This window comes from Cyrtonyx montezumae, unplaced genomic scaffold (assembly GCF_038088225.1).
Source record: "Cyrtonyx montezumae isolate F1298 unplaced genomic scaffold, pur_monq_1.0 scaffold_10, whole genome shotgun sequence".
Lineage (NCBI taxonomy): Eukaryota > Metazoa > Chordata > Aves > Galliformes > Odontophoridae > Cyrtonyx > Cyrtonyx montezumae.
In genome coordinates, this window is record NW_027071826.1 from 29406399 (window position 1) to 29421303 (window position 14905).

Genomic DNA, 14905 nt, shown 5'->3' on the forward strand with positions numbered 1-14905 from the left:
CCCACTTTGCCTAGTACTACTGCAGCTCACCTATAGGACTGGGCATCTGTCACCAGACTCCTGTTCCAGTCTCACTTTGCTCATGGTGCTGTGCATTACTCTTCACCCTGCGTTATTGCCCAGACGGGTTTTACACTGCCCACTTGGATAATACAAAACATACAGCAGTATAAGTACAGAACTAGATGGCAGAAAAGTGTAAAGCTATTTTGGTAAAATCTTGTAAATGCTCCTGCCATACAACAATCCACAGAAAGCACCTTCTGCTTTCCATTAAACAAAAGTACTGATCATATCCCAGTATCCTGCTGGAAAAGAAAAGCCAAAGACAAGTGGTAACTCAAAAAGAAATGGACTTTGCTTTGAGCAAGGGTCAAGTCTATTTCAGTGATGGTAGGACACTGTCCATCACTGCGTTGCTTTACTCTTCTTGTTTTTGCTTTTCTTGTCCTTTTTCTTCAACCCATCCATGTTAGCTCTCAGCAAATTAGAATACGCCTGAAACAACAATTAGAACCATTAGAAGAACAGAAACTGAAAAGCATATATTAGTTTACATATTGTTCATGGGTATGTATCTTCATTTTCTCAGTTACACATGGCCTTCCTCTACTACCCTGAGAAACTACTGTTTCTAAACCAATAAAGAAAGTTAGATAAAACACAACTGGATTGTTTTACATGGATGGATGCGTGCAGTCTGACATTAATCTGTATGCCAATTCAATACTGAACCAAGCTGGTCCCAGCTCTCCACTGTTGCTACTGACTACTCCCCAGTACCTACAGAAAAGGAAAATAGAAGGCTTACAAAACTTACTTACCATCTGGAATTTATTTACCTCCTTTGAGCTCACCTACAAAAGTAATACCAGAGGTTAACCAAGAGAACACTGGCTTCTATTACAAACTATCAGTACATGTTCACCCAGCACTAGCTTCCTCTTTAGCAACAGCTGCATCAACTCACAACAATGTCACAAATATGTACATAAGTACATAGGCTCTACTGACACATCATAACATTTCACTGACTTAGAAAACTGAAAACACTCCTAATAAGATTAAGGCAGTCCTCTGAAGGCTGTCCTTCCCAAAACCACGTGTTTTCAAATGGGAAGGAGGTGAAGAAACACTCTAACAAAGAAGATTTGCTTTCACTATGGGCCCATACCTTGATTATATGTGGAAGCACAAATCCTGGAATGAAATGTTATAGCCCAGATTCTCTCAACTATTTCCAAAAGTAATGTTTTTCCTTGGATTACATCACAGAGGAAATCTGAAGTCAGTTAAAGCTTTTCCCAATCTCTCATTCAAAATAAACATCAGGTTCCCTACTTTAAAAAACTAACATTTCCTGCAACACAAGTAGTTCTGTGAGGGGGCGGGGTGAGAGAGTAAGAAAACAAGCAAAAAAGAAATAGGCAAGCTAAACGAGATTAAGGCTTCAAAGAGTCTGCCCCGTACCAAGTATTCCTGACAAGAAACAAGGATCCTTTTCCTATTTCAGTCATTGTTTTCCTGGTTGCTTCAGTAATGCCTGGCCTACCTTCATTAATTCCATCAAGCTCTATGAGAAGCTGCCTCTGTCACCTGAGGCTGACTGTAGGACCTTCCTCCCTGGAGCCATGTCATTTGTTCTCATACTGCAGGTTCTGCCCTGCACCCTTCTGCCCACACCATCCTTACCTCTTCAGAAGCAGCTTCCCCTCGCCCTCCCTCAGCACCCAAGGTCATGGAAGACAGGCAAGCAGGAAGGGACTATGCCCAGCAATACTGTTTTGAAGCAAAATCTAGTATACAAAGTACAACTAAACAACTGTCCTATCTACAATAGTAAGTAACATTTTGGCAACCCAATTTCAGCTGTGCCTTCAGCTATATGAATTTTGTGTAGAACAAAGGGGGCAGCTCTTGTGAAATCCACATAAGGCAGCTTCACTTAAATATGGGGGTGCTGCAGAAAAGCCAAGGAGGGCTGCTCATCATTCTAACTCAGAACTGTCACTCACCACTGTGCTGATTTTCTTCTTTCCATCAGTTGCTCTTAGAAGACACTTATTATCTGCTGGCTCAAAACTTTCTACGTGGCCTTTGCGTGGAACTGGTTTTGTTCGACCATCATCTGTATTGGAAAACAGAGAACGTTTACTCATATATCACTAAAATCATGGAATGCCCCCTGACCTGAGATGTTAAAAACTGCCCATGAGATGAGTAAAACACCTTGGAATTTTGGGCCATTTGAAGTGAATCAAAATTTTTCAGGCACTGTCCTCTGAAATTGCAGAAGGGCCTGTCACGTAAACTAGCTCTGCTTGAAAATTAACTCAGGAAAAATACACAAACTCTCACATAAACATACTGTTATGAACTGTTTGTTTCAGCAGCACCACACTTCAAATTTGATTCAAACTACAGCCCTGAGTACCCATCACAGAATTGCAGCGCATCCAAGACTGGAAGGAAGCTCAGTGACTGCCTGGCCCAGCCCTTTGTGGTGGGAGCACAGAATCACAGAATTGTAGGGGTTTGGAAGGGACCTCAAGAGATCATCGAGTCCAACGCCCCTGCCAAAGCAGGTTCCCTACACCAGGTCGCACAGGCGGGTCTTGAATATCTCCAGAGAAGGAGACTCCACAACCCCCCTGTGCAGCTGTGCCAGTGCTCCGTCACCCTCACCGTAAAGAAGTTCTTGTGCACATTCGTGCAGAACCTCCTGTGCTGCAGTTTCTGTCCATTCCCCCTTGTCCTGTCTCCACACACTGCTGAAAAGAGTCTGGCCTCGCCACTTTGTCCCCCACACCTCAGATATTTATAAACCTGGATCAGGTCCCCTTTCAGTCTTCTTTTCTCAAGGCCAAAGAGACCCAGTTCACTTAGCCTTTCTTCACGGGGGAGATCCTCCAGGCCCTTCACCATCTTTGTGGCCCTGCGATGGACTCTTTCCAAGAGATCCCTGTCTTTTTTATACTGGGGAGCCCAGAACTGGACGCAGTACTCCAGGTGAGGCCTCACCAGGGCAGAGTAGAGGGGGAGGATCACCTCCCTTGACCTGCTGGCCACGTTCTTTTTAATGAACCCCAGAATGCCATTGGCCCTCCTGGCCACGAGAGCACACTGCTGGCTCATGGTCAACCTGTCATCCACCAGGACACCTAGGGTCCTCTCTGCAGAGCTCCTCTCCAGCAGCTCATCCCCCAGCCTGTACTTCCTAGCACGGCTCAGTGCAGCTGTGCACCACCTCATCCTGCCAAAGCCCCAAGTTCTCCAATGCTGGAGGACCCCCCCGCACCCCTGAGGAGGTCACTCCAACCACTGATTGTTCTCACAGTACGGAATTTTCCTCTCACATCCAATTGGAAACCACCAATAATTGTCGAGAAATCTAAAAAACAGGAAGAACGTTCCAATTCCCGGCTTTTAGAAGCCTAAGCGCTTCCAGTCAGCGTTTAACAACTAGAAAGCCTGCAGCTCGAAATACAGCCCCAATTCACCAGCACCGTCCCTGGCTGCCGTGCTGCTCCTCCAGACGCTCTGACACACACCCGTACCTCCCAAAGCACGCACCAGCAACGCCAACACTGATTTCAGCCAACACCTCTTCCCGCCATCGCCACACTTAACACTTACACTTCTTCAGCGTGATGAAAACGCTCCCCGAGGTCCTGCACTTCTGGAAGAGTCTCGTAAGCTCCGTCAGGAACTGCAACACAAGCACACCGCACCGCCCGGCTGCAGCCGCGCCCAACCCGGACCCGCGGATTTCTCTCCGCCGCCGGCCCGCTGCCCCGGCGCCACACGCAGCCCCGGCGAGGCGGGACCCGGGCCCGGCGCACCGCGGGGTCCCACCCGGCCTCCTCCCCGCCGCAGCAGGCGCGGGAACACCTCACGCGCCCGCGGCCCCACCTGCTCGCTTTCCAGCAGCACCATGGCCGCTCCACGCCGCGCAGCACGGCCGGAAGCGGCGGGCGCGCGCTCGCTCGCCCACGCACGCACGGGCGCATGCGCCGCAGCGCTCCCGCCCTCCCACCGCCGGAGCCGGGCCGGCGCCGACCGCCTCTCCAGGCCCCGCCCCGCCGAGCGGAGCGCCACGTCAGCCCCGCGCTGCCACGGGCACTGCGAGGGGCGGGGTTTTGGCTGCCTGCTTCCCTGCCTCTCTGCCTTCTCGCGTGCGCGGACGGCCGACGCCGCGGGGAAAGCCGCGCTTTGGGACAGCGGTGAGCAGCCGCCCCCGGCGGCCCCGGGCTCGGATCTCGCCGTGTTCCTCCCGTGGAAAAGTGATTTGTTGTGTGTGTCCCCCCCCCCCCCCGCCGGACATGGAATGGGAATCAACTCCCTGCAGACAGATAGCAAGAGGTGCGCGGGCGGGTGCTCAGCTCGGGCGCTGATCCCCGGACCCAGCAGTACTATGGGAAGGCCGGCGTGCCGCCTCGCGTGGTCGTCCTCGGGGCGGGGGAGGGGGGTGTTACCCAATGCATTAAACAGACAACAGACGAGCAACGTAGAAGCAGAGCCCTATCCCCAAAACGCACGTTCTGGCGTCGGCGCTCACCCGCCGTCTTCCTGCGGGCTGCTAACCGAGCGCCAGCAGAGGGCGCTGTGATCGCGCTCAGCCCGCGCTGCGCAGCCGCCCGGGGCAGCGCCGCCGCCGCTCGTGCGGGGGCTCCGTTCTCGCGGCGTCCGAGCGCAGAGCGGCTGCACCGCCGTTTCCTCGGTGTTATGTCCTTATCCCCGCGGTGTTTTTCCACCTGTGATGCTGCTGAGAAAGGAAGGCTTCAGATGTACAAATCCACCTGGCTGATTCTCGTAGCGTGCAAGTCTCCTGAGCACTAAAGTGAGGAGGTTGGGTTGCTTAAGTCTCCTCGAAGCTGACGTTCCCAGGAGTCACGACCAGTACTGTGCTCAGCGGTACGGACAGGCCGTAGCCCCGGTCCCTGCCCCTACAGTGGCACCCAGAGAGCAAAGGCAGTCGCTGCTGGGACGTGCTGCCTCCAGCGCTGCCCAGGTGGGGAGCAGGCATGACAAGCTCCTCACTGCGAGAGCTTGTTGTCAGGGTTTGATTTTCGGGAGAAACCTGAATGGGGATGATGCAATTGCGTTGCAGATTTTTATAGGCAACTCATGAAAGCAAAACAGAAATGGGAAAAACTAAAACAGTTGCAACGTACTCCCTCTTGGAAACTACCATGGCCATAGAAACCAGGAGGCAAAAGAAATGCATTTCCACTCACACTTGCCAAAGGAGAAGGGTGGCCAGGGATTACAGCCCTCGTCCAAATGCCAACCCTTCAATGCACCAGTGAGTTCTTGTGCGGTCTCCTTGCTTTCCTGAACCACAGTTCCTCTCTCCTAAAGATGAGGGAAGATGGATGTTTACACTCTGTACTTCTTATGCAACAAAAACAACTGACGTAGTGGGATGAGCACAGTTTTCCCCCATTTTGCATGAAAATCTCAACCTGCTATTGGGAGCTGCCATAGTCGTTCCCATGTTAAGCTAGAGATCCAGGCAGCAGTTCCTTGCAGGAATTTGTAATGGCAAAGGCTCTGATAGCAGTACATGCTGGGAGAAGGGAGGAAGGGGAAACCACTGTCAAGAAGCGCTTCTCTGCAGGCGGGCAAACTATTAATTCAGCAAGGGGAGTAAATATTTCAGAGCAGAGGAGCAAGAAAAAGAAACCAGAAAGTAGAGAGAGCACAGTTCCAGACAAAGGGAATGCAGAGAAGGCAAGGACAACTTCAGAATTCATCAAAGACTAATGTGTGTTTCCAGCATGCAACTTACTTACTTTATGCATTTAAAACATTAGAAGCATGTTTTTTGAAAAGCCTTTGTCTCGTGATAGTTTATGTACCAAGATATGGGGGGAAAAAAAATAAAATAAAATAAAAATTGAGAGATTTCCACCCGAAGTTCCGGTTGTTCAGTTCCTCTTAGCATTGCTTGATGTCTGTAAAATACAAATTACAGGCAGAGGAGCTCTGCCATCTCCTGTTCTCCACACAAGCACTCATGGATGATCACATACTGTAGCTATCATTGCTATTCAAGTGTGACAGATTTGAGCTTGCTCACAGCCCTTGTCTGTTCACAAGGTACTGGGGTTGCTTTTGTACAGATTGAAAGGCCTTCTCTCTTAATGGGAGACTTTACTGTTATGGTATAGAACTCAAGAGAGTTATATAAAGTTTACATTTTTCAAATGTATTGTTTTATCAGCAGTTTTTGGAGTCTCACTGCTAATAAAAGCGGCAGTTTTATTGAATTGCTGAATTTGTTTCCAAAAGAAATGCAGCAGAGGATTTTTTTTTATTCTTTTGGTAGCTTATCTTCTTGACTGTGAAGCTATTTTTCAAGCCAGAATGTCACCATTTAATTAGGGGAGAAGTCTTCATCACAACTTGCAAACAAGGTGAAAATGGAATATTTTTAACAATTCTTTTCCAAAAAATAGATGGAACTAGGGAATGCTGACACTGCTTTAATTTTGCCAAAGGCTGCCAACACTCGGAGGGAATAAGCTATTCAGCTGGTGAAAAAGTGCTGAACAAACACTGAAGGAGCTAAAGGGGTACTCCCAAGCACGGTACACTTGCCTTTTACTTTATCTCCTGCCCCAGTGTAATACCTTCTCCCTCACCCTCTGCCCCCAGAAAAAAAAAATATATATATATATATATATAAATAAATAAAAGAGAGAAAATAGGTTGGATTAAAACAGTAGCAAGAGGAATGGCTGGATCCTGAGAGTTGGCAGGGGCATTAGTATTTTGCAACCTGATCTGTCACGTGACAAGAGACAGGCAATAAAAATAAGCTTCTACCAGCCCTCCTGTTTGCTCAACTTTATTATGTGGTGTCAGTGGAGATCGACGTTTTTTTTTTCCTCTCTTTTTGGCAAAAATTTAGCAAATGAAGCCACCTGAATCATTAAATCCTGAAGGAAATCTGGCAAGGAACTGGAGGAGGTTGCTGCTGTGCTTCCAAGTTTTCCTGGAAGCAAGCTTGTACTGAAAAGAAACAGAGGTGGGACCTTCTCCTCTGCGAAGTATGCTAGGGGGGCAGGAAGAGGAAAAACAGGATTATCAAAAGTAAATTGCATTCTTGATCAGCTCTATTAGAAGTTGGCAAAGACTTATTTGAACGAACTAGAAGGTTACTTCTCGTTAGGGGCTATCACATGCACAAATTCAACTGCCACACACCACAGTGAGTAGAAATGTAATAACATACCGTAAATTACCGTTTGCTCACCACACTGCTCAAGATGAGTTAATAACAGATAATGACCCGCAATTCACAAGTGGATCATTCTGGTAATTCACTTTGATGTGTAGGTTTAAGCATGCCACGTCCAAGTATAACCATGCACAGGAAAAAGAATCAGTATTACAGCAGAACACCAGTAACACACACACACTCTCCTTGCAAGTCTATCATTAGTGCTGTAAAAACAGAGGTGCACACTTCGGTGCCCTCCTAGCTTCACCAGATCTGAGATTAATGGATAAAGGAAAAGCTCTCTACTGCCAAAATTTAATAGCAGTTGCTTGGGCAGAAAGACAGTTAACCCTGAGATAGCTACCAAAATGTCCTCAAGTAGTGTGCTGGGGAAATAAAACATAATTCACACAGCAAGAGCACAGTTACTCTTTTTTTTTCTAGTGCTAGGTTGACTTCTGACATAGCAGCTAGCAGGTCACCTAGGAACAGGTGAATGTCTGCCACCAAACTTGCTCTTAACCTTCTTTAGGAAGGTTAGGAAAGGTAAAGGACATGCAGAGGGGCAATGGCTGGAGAGCTACTGAACACAGTGTATATGCACTAAGTGATATTATTTCTGTGATTCTATGATTATTTGCCTGATCAGCTAATAATAACAATAATGAAAATGAGGTTTTAAATACATTATAGATTCAGGAGGAAAACTAAAGAAGACATTTTGACAGCTCATCCAGAGAGCAGGACATGCCACTGGGAAGATCCTGAGGCAGAGAGATCAGTTTCCAGGGAGAAGCTCTCTATAAGAACCAGGAGGTCTTCTGTCACGTCTTAGGAACATGCCATGAGCTCTATGCTAAACTTTGTTATTTGTCTTCATGAATACTTCACGTTTTCCTTAATATTATTCCATAGCATTGTTTTCAAAGAATTACTTTCATTGTGTGACAGCAATGTTAATTGTGATTTATTATTATTTTTTTAAATGATGGAGACCAAGAAATAGAAATATTTCTTGAAACTCAAATGCATCATACTGTTATAGTGAAAACGGATAGTTTTCAGGGAGCAGGGTTGGGGAGGTATGAGTGGACTTGTGATGGAGGCTGTGCCTGTGAGGTGTGCAGCCAGGCTGCAGCTCTCCCCTGCACCTCCAGTGCGAGGAACCACTGTGCTGTGCTGTGCCTCACACCGAGCGGTAACACAACTCACAGCTGAGAGTGCTGTGCACATGGCAGAGTAATTCCACAGTAGTGACATGACAATGGCATCCCTTGGGATTCCGGGCAGATGGGACACGTGTAAAGCAAGCCAAAATGACCAGGAAATGGTGCCACACTTGCCACACATAGGTGCTTTCAGGAGCTCCCATTTACATTTTCCATGGCCAATGTCACAATAACTCGGAGGCTATACCTTATATTTTTGGAATATTATTGGAATACTATAGCAGCTAATGGCAAACCCAGGCCTGCGTTTGAACCAGGAGGAAGTTTTGCATTTTTCAAGCATACCCCATGCATGTACTTTGAAGTATGGATTTTCACATAAGAAACTCAAAAGACTTTCTGAAAAGAAGCCGTCAAATTCATCTCTCTTGCAGTCCCACTGACGCCAGTACAGTCATAGTGAGATACAGGAGGTCAGAATTTGGTAGCTGTTAGCGTAACTTCTCTCTTTGGAGCTGTAAACAATAAACCACAATTTCATTAGGGTTAAAACTTTGCTGTTTATCTTTACATGAGTTTCATGATATGACCTCGAAGTCTCGTTTCTGCAGGTCTTTGTAAGTCATCTGTGAACTCCAGCAAGTTGTTGTTAGTGCAGGAGAAGGCCTGTACAATATGATGCACCTTCTGGGTGCTCTAGAAATGATATTTACCAAACCTCACAGCTCGTCTCCCCAAAAGAGAGAAGATATATAATCATCACTTCATTTTGTATGGCAGATTTTTAAGCAGACATCGAATGTCTGGTTAAGAGCTGTGCAAAGCATCAGGGAGGTAATTAAGCTGGAGCTCAAGAGTAATGAGGTGACAGAGATTGTGTTGAGCATCATTTCTTTCACGTTGATGTGTCCTACTTTAAAAAACACAGAAATGCAGTTGTGAAAAATTTCCACCAGACAATCCCAGTGAGGTTTCTATGTACACATTAAAGAAACAGGTTGAGGAATATCACACTATATTTAAAGACAGAAAGAAAAAAAAGGAAGAATAAAGAAAAAGGAAAAAAGAAAAAAAGAAGGAAGGAAAAAGGAAGGTTAGAGAAGGGAAGGGAAAGAAAAAGGAAAAGAAAAAGGGAAGGAAAATGGAAAGAAAAAAGGAAAATAAAAAAAAGAAAAAGCACTCAATGGGAATATGGGAATTCTAGGTCAACAAACTGTCACTAAGGAGGACTACATTGTCCTTGATATCAGAGAGCACAAGGAAATGAAAATGAATAATTATAAAAGGAACCACAAGGTCCTTGCTGTCCTCCACCTTCACTCTCCTCATAAGGACAGGCCTGCAAGCAGCATATATTCTCTTGACACCATGGGGTGTTGGTTTCTCAGGAAGAAGAGGGTCACCTACAAACTCACCAGCACCATTTCCTGTCTCTGCTGGGGCTGCCTAAAGAAACAAGACCTGGCTGGACTTCTGAGGTTTAGGGATCATAACACAAACTGCCATGCGTGTAAAACAGTGGTTTCTTCACAGCCTGAGTGATGCCTGACGTGAGAGCTGCACAGCACAACAAAGAGGCAATCAAGTTAGCGACAAGTTGAGTGAGGTGACAGAGATTGGCTGAGACATTATTGCTCTCATTTCCATAAGCCCTCATATTGGATAAACAGAGACAGTTTTGACCGTCATAACCAGATACTTCCAGTATGACTCCCTTCTTTTAAGACCTGCCAAGTTTACCTGTTTATTCAAGTTTTACTTGTATTCTTCATCTTCCCTAATGCTCCTCCAAATATCCAGATACTTTCTAGGAACAGTGTGGTGGGGAGGCCTCTCCAGCAGCTAACAGCTGGGCTGCACTCACTGGGTCAGAGGCTGGAGGCAGCAGTTTCCTGTTTTGCTGGTATTCAATGCCATTTAACAATAGGGGGAAAGAAAAAAACTGCAGGACCTAAGCATAGCCAAGCTGTTTTCTTCATGAGCTGTCTGCCTGTTCCCTGCTCTGCCCCAGGCTCACCCCTGCCTGGCAGGCCTGCCTGGCCAGAGGAAAGGAGGCAGCAGGGAAAGGAGGCAGAGGCACTGGATCCTAAGGGAATGAGTGCTGGAAGGCATTTCTGCCATACAAGCAGCCTGGACAGTTTGCCAGCTGGTCTGAAATAGCAGACTGAATATTGCTAGTTTCTGTCCTTCCTCCTGCCTCCCATGAGAGAAAATGAGATCCACGTGCAGTACTTCTGGAACATCACTGTCAGCAAGAGTCACTCATGGCTTCTTACAACACTCAAAGTTTAATGTCCTCCCAAGTAGATGGTTTTAACTCTGTCTTGAGATAATGGTTTTCAGTAGTGGTCAGTTCATTTGAGTAGGAACTGCATCAACACAGCCTTCACTCTGCATTTCTTACTGCCACCTTTCTCTAACAGTCTGCTCACTGCCAAATCCCTCATCTGCTTTTATCAGTTCACAACTTTCCTGTGCTCTCCTGCTCTCCTATCTCCATACTCAGACAGCATCCTTTTCTACCATGCTGGAGCTTGGCTCTCGTGATCCCTGTCCATTCCCAAATCTAACCTCACTTACTGGCCTTATTTTTCACAAGGATCTCCTGAGATTAGAGGTTGCAGGGTGTCGCTCTGTAAAGCAGATTAAAGTAACCATTGTAACTGCAACTGGAGTTACTCAAAAACAGGAAACACAGGTACGAAAACAGTAATTTGAGTTTGTTGCTATCCCTTTTCCTTTATTTCAGCATCCCCCTGTTTTCCTGAATACATGTTGTCTTCAGACACACACTGAGCGGCAGACAGGAGCCCCAGGGAGATTAGAAGTAGCAGGCTCTTTGTTAGCGCTCAGGCTATAGAAATACAAAGTGAGTCATCCCTGCTTGCAGTGGCAGGTAGCTTAGCCACCACCAATCACAGAGCCTTAAATGCAACCCTGCCAAGGAAATTCTCAAAAGGAATGCAGGTACTATAAATGCAGTCCCTTTGTTATTGCCCACAGCCTTAAAAATCTGTGACAAGTCCTACAGCTTTTAAAGCTCAGGAATGGCATTGCTTGATGATATGGCATTCAGGTAGTGCAGTAGGTTTACAGAACTGTGCGCCAGAAACCTCCACGTCAGAGGGCTTTTTTCTTTTTTTCTCCTTCCTTTTAAATTTCTTTCTTTTTTTTTTTCCAGAAAAGAGATAGAGAGAGAGAGAGAGAGAGAGAGAGAGAGAGAGAGAGAGAGAGAGAGAGAGAGAGAGAGAGAGAGAGATTGTGATTAGGTTGCAATACCAGCAAAGTGAACATTTCCAGGACTTGAAATGCCAAGAACATTGTGATTTTTCGCATAGAGCTCAGTTGGTGAGACACGCTAACGTAGGAAGTCTATCATGCTTAAACCCTACAATGACCAAACTGTATTTTATCATCACCTGAACTTAGCAGAACCTAAGTTAGAAGTTCATTGGAGGAAGAATGCTCTCAGTCCTTATGGGGAACATAACAAAGCCTCTTCCAAAATCCACATTTCACCTATGCTGAAGTTTTACCCATCATTGTTTTGTATTCAAGATCTGCTTTCCTCTAACCTTCATCTAAGAGCATCGTTAGAACAAGTCCCTCAGAAGGCAACCATCACCTGTCATTTGTGCTTGTGTTTCCTTACCCATGGTGTGCCTCCTGGGAGCATGCCATAGTGCTTTTGGGAGAGGATCAAGAGTACATAGTGGCAAAGCAAGGGCATGACAGCAGCTACACGTGGAGCAGTGCTGTCCTTGCTGTCCTGAATGTTGCGTTGCACTCAGTGCTGTTAGGACAAGTTAGTTACCAGGCTAAAGGAAGATAATCAAGATAGAGAACAGCATCATTATTTGTTAAGATATCAGTTGCTCTTTCAGGTGTCTGTTGCTCTTGCCCAACCAGTTTGGTTGTTACTGGTGTATTAGTCATCCGGCCATGTTTAACATCAATCTTTCACTCCTAATTATGCACTCAACTACAAGCTATAGTATAGATTGCTCTTTCATGTAATTGCAATATATAACTCATTGCTATCTATTGTGTCTGGAGCTCAGACTTCAGAAACAAATTAATTAATTGCACTTTCCGCACTTCTAGGCCAAGATAAGATTTTTTTTGCTACTTTTCAATAAAAGGCTCAGCTTTTTCCCTAGCACAAACAGATTGCCATAATAAGAATCCTGTCATCCTCTTCATTTAGAGGCAAGTAACAGACATTTTATCTTCACAGGGCGCCTGATTATCAGTATCATACAGTTATCTTTTGGCAGAGAAGTCCTGGCAGCAAATAGCTGCTTCAATCTGAAAGCGATTAGCAGTTCTGCACCAGGCGTGCAGCCGTGGCGAGGCAGCCTCCCGCTGCACGCTGCAGCTGGGGTGCGGAACACGCGCCTCTCCAGAAGTCAAGTGCTTCTCCATTTGCCGTGGTGACAGGCGTGGTATTTCATGCCTGTCAGTGGCATGTGAGTTGAAGCACTGGGTATGAATCCAGTGACAACTGGTTTGCTGGCAGATAAATATCAGGGTGGCCTTTGGACCGTCCAAATGCAAGAGTCTAGGGAAAACTGGCATTTTGGTGTATCTGTAAATAAGGACTTCCTCGTTCCACAGATGACCAGACTCCAAACATGGCTTCCCCAAAATCTTGCTTCTTGAGGATGGATAGTGTGATCCTCCTAGAGATGAGGCTGGAGCACCGGACAGATGCTGGCTGCCACGTGCTCAGGCTACAGGAGGTAGCTTCAGACAGGTACTGAAGAGAAGATGCTCTTCCCATGGATGAGCTGATCACATTCACCACTTTCTTTTCCTGCTATCCTGCCTACAATTTTTTTGGAGGATTGTTTAAATTTCGTTTTGTCTTCCATTTTTTTTTCCTTCCTTTTCCCTCTCCCTTTCTCTCCTCCTTATTATTCACTCCTCTGTCCCTATTTGCTGTTCTTCACTATCCCTTTTGTCACGTGCCTGGCTGTCACCCAGGAGGATTTCACCATGCGAGGCAGCCATTTCTCTGACAATAGGGCCCGAGTTGCGGTGTGACTGCCAGCTTTGGGAGAGTCCTGCTACTCAAGACAGAATCTTTCTTGCAGTGGAGGAACCTGAGAAGAAACAGCCATTGCTGGCGGGAGAGCTGTTGTGCTATTTCTGTTAGTGTGCAGTCAGTCAGGGTTATTGTGGGAGTGAGGCACACCTCTGTAAAACAATGGTTGCTTTCCCAAAACACTCACAGTTTAAGTGATGACAGCGTTCTTTCATAAACCAAGCACGCTTCAAATCTCTAGTGAAAGCTGACAGAGAATGAGCTGGGGAAGTCCCACTGCATGCAGAATGAAAGCTCCATCTCTCTGGGTGAGAAAGAAGACGTGTATCACTTTCTCTCCTTTACTCCACTGTTTTGCTGCTGATTGTAAGCTGCTGGACAAAACCAAGATTTCAGGGAGTGTACAGACTGCAGCTTGTTCTCAGCTGATCCTGTTGCAGGGAGCAAGTTCCTGGCTATTCACGAGCAGTAAAAATAAACAGTCTGGGGAAGGCAGGGAGGAGGGAGGGAGACTGGAGGGTACTGAGGAAAGAGTAGGAGCTACAGCAGCTGGTGTTTTCTTTGCTGGTTCTTTTCAGAGGATTTAGGCAGGTTGGAGATGTAAGTGATTAATGTTGAATGATAGCACCTTGCCCCCCTCCTCTTTTTGGAAGGAACACAAGTCTTTTTGCGTATCGCTGTTCTCTCAGCTTTAACCTTTCCAAGATTTACACACTCCATCCACTCTGGTGCAGTGCTGTGGGGCTGACAGCACATCTGGGTGTATTAACTGTACACTCTGTGGTTTTTACAAATGCCTAGGGTTTGTTCTAAATGTTTTGAAAGGCTGCTCTCAAAGTCCTGAGACTTCCCCCTTGGAGCTGACCAGACCAAAGACAATGTACCGCTACACAAACTGCAGATGGGTGGTTTTTCTAGCTTCTTCTGTGACAATCCTTTCGCAGTAAATGGCAAACTAGAAACTGCCGAACTCCAGTAAAACTTCCCTCCATGACGGCTCTTGGACTGCCCCAGGATAAAGCACATTTGGGAAGAAGGAACAAGTACCACAAATCTTTTTCTGTCCTTCTTCATAAGAATGTCATCTGCTTGGCCAGGTACATCCAGTTACCTTGCCCCTGGCTCTGCTCGAGGGCAATGGCATCACAGCATGCTCCTGTGGTGTCTGAACCAGAAGCCTGCTTTGATCTTGCCTCTCTGGCACTGCAGAAAAGCACACAGCAGTTATTGACAGGCAAGGCAGATCTGTAGCTTCTATCATTGATAAAAAAGAATTTCAACAGAAAGTTTGTGTTGTAACTTAAAGAACAAGGTTCCCATCAGGAACAAAAGTTAAGGAGACTTTTTTTTAATCATTTATCTTAAGCAGGGCTGATGGAGGTTTAAAAAAAACTAAGAATGTGCTAATGAAATTTAATGAAGACACAAAGTAAGCAATTAGAAAAGCATTACTGCCATTAT

The 14905-nt window shown here is 46.1% G+C and overlaps 1 protein-coding gene across 1 annotated transcript; it reads right to left on the reverse strand.

The window, feature by feature from the left end:
* Nucleotides 1–336: 336 nt before the first annotated feature.
* On the reverse strand, nt 337–3993 carry SRP14 (signal recognition particle 14). Its single transcript, XM_065753938.1, has 5 exons — nt 3913–3993; nt 3637–3709; nt 2016–2128; nt 825–857; nt 337–498 (listed from the first exon to the last, which is right to left on the reverse strand). The coding sequence occupies exons 1-5, from the start codon at nt 3934–3936 to the stop codon at nt 409–411; spliced, it is 333 nt and encodes a 110-aa protein (XP_065610010.1). The 5' UTR covers nt 3937–3993; the 3' UTR covers nt 337–408.
* Nucleotides 3994–14905: the final 10912 nt, after the last annotated feature.